Source organism: Tupaia chinensis, unplaced genomic scaffold (assembly GCF_000334495.1).
Source record: "Tupaia chinensis unplaced genomic scaffold, TupChi_1.0 Scaffold147500_1, whole genome shotgun sequence".
Classification (NCBI taxonomy): domain Eukaryota; kingdom Metazoa; phylum Chordata; class Mammalia; order Scandentia; family Tupaiidae; genus Tupaia; species Tupaia belangeri.
In genome coordinates this window covers 1,049,651-1,054,500 of record NW_006207351.1, presented here as the reverse complement: position 1 = coordinate 1,054,500, position 4,850 = coordinate 1,049,651, and the positions used below count along the sequence as shown (strand labels likewise).

At 53.6% G+C, this 4,850-nt stretch overlaps 1 protein-coding gene across 1 annotated transcript in view; it reads left to right on the top strand.

The window, feature by feature from the left end:
- Positions 1-1,615: 1,615 nt before the first annotated feature.
- The window catches only part of ZNF445 (zinc finger protein 445), an 8,341-nt gene continuing 5,106 nt past the window's right edge, over positions 1,616-4,850 (top strand). Inside the window, exon 1 of the mRNA XM_006169790.3 lies at positions 1,616-3,378. Coding sequence (XP_006169852.1) covers positions 2,950-3,378 — 429 coding nt within the window. The 5' untranslated portion in view covers positions 1,616-2,949. The remainder of the gene's footprint in view (positions 3,379-4,850) is intronic.

The window sequence follows — 4,850 nt, the reverse complement described above, 5'->3', positions numbered from 1 at the left end:
CCTGTAGCAAACTTTAAATAAAAATGACATCTTAGTGGCATAAAACAGAATTAAGAGAGCAATGGAGTAGACTAGAGAGCCCAACAACAAATCCCAACATGCAGAGGCAGCTACCTTTCTGCAGGGGCACTAAGAGGACACAGCGGTGTATTCATGTAAGCATCGGCTCTTCCGTGAACGGTGCTGGGAAAACAGTGTTCACATGCAAAAGGATGAATTAGACCCTTGTCTGACGGTACAGAAAAAATGACTGAAAATGGAGAAAAGACCTAAACGAAAGACCGGAAAGCATGAAACTTCTAGAAGAGAACATAAGACAAAAGCTCCCTTAGGTACCTTTGCAGTGCCTTTTTGGATAGCACACCAAAAGCAAGCTACAGAACCTAAACTAAGTGAATAAGACTACATTAAAGTAAAAAGCTACACAGCAAAGGAAACAACAAAGTGAAAACAGCAAAACGAAAGGCAGCCTATGGACTGGGAAAATATTTCTAAGTTATCGAGTCATCAGAAAAGTCACGGCATATTTTCTCTATGTAAAAATGCACTGTGACTTTTCTGACAACCCTGTATGTATCTGACGAGGGACTAAAATCCAAAACTTATATATTTCTGTAGCTCAGTACCAGAAAAATGAATCACCTGGCTTCAGAATGACCAAGGGACCAGAGCCAGTATTTTTGCAATGAAGATATAAACTTGGCTAACAGATGAGAAGGTTCTCAACACCAGTAAACCATCTGGGAGATGCAAATCAACACTACTGTGAGGTGTCAAAATCACACTTGTTAGGATGACTGTTATCAGAAAGACTAGGTGATAGCTTTGGGGGGGTGTGGTGTAAAGGGGACCCTCATACACCGAGAATGTACATTGGTATAGCTATGGGAAACATTATGTAGGTTCCTGAAGAAATTAAAGTGAGAGGAACCACCATGTGTCCCAGCACATCCTCAGTGGGGCATATACCCAAAGGAGGTGACATCACCCTCTGGGAGATATCTACACTCCCATAGGCATCGCAGCATGATTCACAATAGGTAAGATATGAAAACTTTGTGTCTGTTGATGGATTAACGAGTAAGGAAAATCGAAATGTGTGCGGGACATGTATGCATATACATGCAGTGGAATATTACTTGGCCCTAAAAAAGGAGAGCCCTGCCATGCATCACAACATAGAAGGACCTGGAGGATGTAATGCTAAGTAAAATAAGCAGACACTGCAAGGTCACTGCATGATTGACATATATGTGAAGTCTCAAAAAGCCCAGGAAGAACAGAGATGGGGAGGAAGAAATAGTAACTGGTGTAAGTCAGAGCATGCAGCCTGGCAGATGGGGGTTGTTAGCCAGGTCTGTCTGGTTATTCTCTTGCCCTTTCCTTGAAGCTCTGCTGTCAAGCGCCTTAACCCTTTGATGCCCTTTGTTATGACGCATTTTTTGGGAGAGGTTTTTGCCATAGGGCACGTGTGCTTACCAGAAAGACAGAGACAGGGAGACAGAAAGCGAGAAATCACCCGCTCAGGGGGATGACCACACCACAATCCTTTCTCCTCTCGGGATCTTTGTGAGTTTAAGCCACCAGGTCTGGGACTCGAACCATGGTCGACTACGTGGGAGTCCAGCAACATAGCCGTTACACCAACTGCTGGTCCCTCTTGTGACCAATTTAGACGGGAATACAGTTGAGTGGGACACTGGATTAGTAGATTTCAGATTTGCATTTTTAACCCATCAGTTGGGTCATAGAATCGGGGAACTCCCAACTAACATTTTATTTTGAATCCCTGATTGGAGAAACTATAAAATACTGTGTTATATTAGTGAGCTCATACTGGATATTTAGAAGTCACCTGGACATGTGTGTGAATATGTCTGGTCTCTCTGTTCCGTGGACCCTGGTGTCTGTTCCTAACTATGACCACAAAGTCTTGATCGTGGGCAGTATTGCTGTAAGTCTTGAAATCAGGCGGACTGGCTCCTCTCACTTGACTCCTATATTTTGAAATTATCTTGTTCTCCTCGCGTAAGCTTTAGTATAATTTTGTCTGTAGTCCAAGTAATCTTGCCAGATTTCGCCAGGAGTGGCGTTAAGCCTGTAGTTCAGTTTGGGGAGGATCGACATCTTTAGTATCTCTCTTCCCTTTTTTTTAGTTTACTCATTTCTTTCCTGGAGGTAGGAGGTGGGCGTCTTCAACAGGGTCTTCCCGCCTGGCAGTTAGCCAGGATCCACGATGTACCGGAGCCTGGATGTGAACCCCCAGCCTCCCTGGATGGCGTCGGGTCACAGCACCGCTGTGCTCTGCGCCGCTGTGGCCGGGCCCGTGTCCTGGCCTCTCGTAGGTGAGGGTGGTGTCCGCCCACCTCCGGCCCTGCCAGGCTCAGCCCTGAGCGTTGCACATACAAAGCCCTGTCTCCTCGGACAGAACCTCCCCTCTGGGGCTGCAGCGTGCCCCGCCACACCTGGCTGTTTCAGGCAGGGTCTTGCTTTGTTGCCCAGGGCGGGCTTGAGCTCGTGATCCTGCCTCAGTCTCCCTGAGGTGCTGGGATTTGCGGTACACCCTCCACCCCAGCCTTTAGCTTAGACAGGGGATTGGATCCCGGCCTCCTGTACAGCCCCAGCCTGCGGGGAGCCGTGTCCCAGACGTGCCACCGCGGCGTTTACCTCAGTATGTGACAGTCTAGCCCTGGCCTGCTTGATTCTGGCAAGTCCGTCTGTGCTGTTGTGTTCCCAGCCTGCAGGACCTGACTGCTCCACGTGCAGTCTTCATCCTCCGTTCCCTCCTGAGTCGGCCCGTTGGTCATTTCTGTCTTCCCAGTGACGTCCGACGTTCCGGCAAATGGCATTGCCCGCTGCGGTGCTAAGAAGACACTCCCCGGGGCTGAGCAGCACGCGGCCAGGGCAGGCGTGGTCTGTGCCCTGCCGGGCGGACCCTGAGCCGGAGCGATGCCTCCTGGCAGGTGGTACGCTGTGCATCCTGCCCCGGCCCAGCCTTGGAGGGAGCGAGGGCGCTTCCACACGGTAAAGAAGGAAGCAGTGAACGGCGGCGACACTCCAGCTCACACCGCCAGGCCGCAGACGCTCAACCGTCCTGGCCAGGAGCTGTTCCGCCAGCTCTTCAGGCAGCTCCGCTACCACGAGTCGTCGGGGCCCGTGGAGACGCTGGGCCGGCTCCGGGAGCTCTGCCGCTGGTGGCTGAGGCCAGACGTTCTCACCAAGGAGCAGATCCTGGAGCTGCTGGTCCTGGAGCAGCTCCTGAGCATCCTGCCCGGGGAGCTGCGCGCCTGGGTGCAGCTGCACCGCCCCGGCAGTGGCGAGGAGGCTGTGGCCCTGCTGCAGGAGCTGCAGAGGGACCTGGATGAGGCACCGTGGAAGGTGAGTGTGAGCGGCACGCGATCCCTGAACCCTGCTGGCGCGGCAGCCCTGCACACTGTCAGCGTTGCCAAGGGCGGGGAGCCTTGCCTTCGTGTTCCCACGGCACCTGTGCCCTGGCCCCTCACAGGTAGCCCCTCCACCTTCCCAGAGGGACTTGAGCTTTGGGCTCCACACGTAGCCACGAGTAGTACTGACCAGTTTTTGGACACCGTGGCTTAGTGTACAGCATCTGCCCGCTTCGTCCCGTTTGGCCTGAGATGGACTGTAGCCCTGGAAGGCGCTGGGGCAGGAGGGGGAGACCAGGGTCAGGACTCCTGGCTTCCGAGCAGGAGGGAGCCCCTTGAGAAGAACAGTCCCCGTGCCCTTCAGCTTCCTTCCCAGGGAGCGGCTTGGGTCTCTGTGTGTGGGAGCGGTGGGCTGGGACGTTGGGACACCTCGAGTGTGGGCCTCACTGCACAACCTCAGCATCCTTGACCACATTGTGGCGGCCTCCAGAGCCTTGTTCACGGAGAAGGAAGCACAGCAGTGGTTTGTCCATGGGAGCTGGCCACATTGCGGCGGCCTCCAGAGCCTTGTTCATGAGAAGGAAGCACAGCAGTGGTCTGTCCACGAGAGCTGGCCCAGCCAAAGTCGGGCCTTCCCAGCTCGTGCCGGGCCTGGGCCTGGGAAGAGAGCGGGCGCCTGGTGCCCTCTCCCAGCTTCCCTGCCACCTCCGTCTTTCTGTTGTTTTTAAGAGTGTGTATTGGGGCCAGCAGGTGGTTAGGGTTAGGGTGCTGGACTCCCATATAGCCAACCGTAGTTCGAGTTCTGTACCCAGCAGCTTGAAAATCATCAGCCACGTGTGTGCCCAGAATCCCAGCATGGCCGTCCTCTCGGGAGGTGACTTCTCACTTCCCATCTCCCCAGTGAGTGCACATGCCCTGTAACAAAAACCTGAAAATCTTTTAAAATTTAAAAAGGATCTAGTATTGTTTTATGGGCTTCCTAAGATTGTATAAAAATATGTGTGATTCTATATGCATAAAGGGAAGTTGGCATTAAGATTTCTGAAACAAATCTGACACGGCTGTCCCCAGGCCCCTCCTAGGTTAGTGGAGTGAGTGGTCTGGAAGCAGGCTTCCCGCAGCGGTGGTGATGGTGCGGCCGCGGCGTGGCTGTCGGAAGAGAAGGCGTCTTTGCTGGCGTCAGGTGCTGCGTTACTGTGATTAGGTGTCTCCCAAGGGACCGACGGGGACCTGTGGGGGGAGGTAGTGGACATAGCAGCTGCACTTTCGGCCCTGGGTTGTGCTCCATTCACTCAGGTGCAGACGGAAGCGCTAAACCTTGGAGCCACGTGAGCGGAGAGGGCCTCCCGGGCTGAAAGCGTCAGGTGCCCGTGATGCAGCAGTCACCGACTCCTGTGCTGAGAAGGGCCAGGGCCTCGATGGCCGCGTGTCTGTGTCCTCCCCGGGATGGGGCTGCAGAGGAAGAGC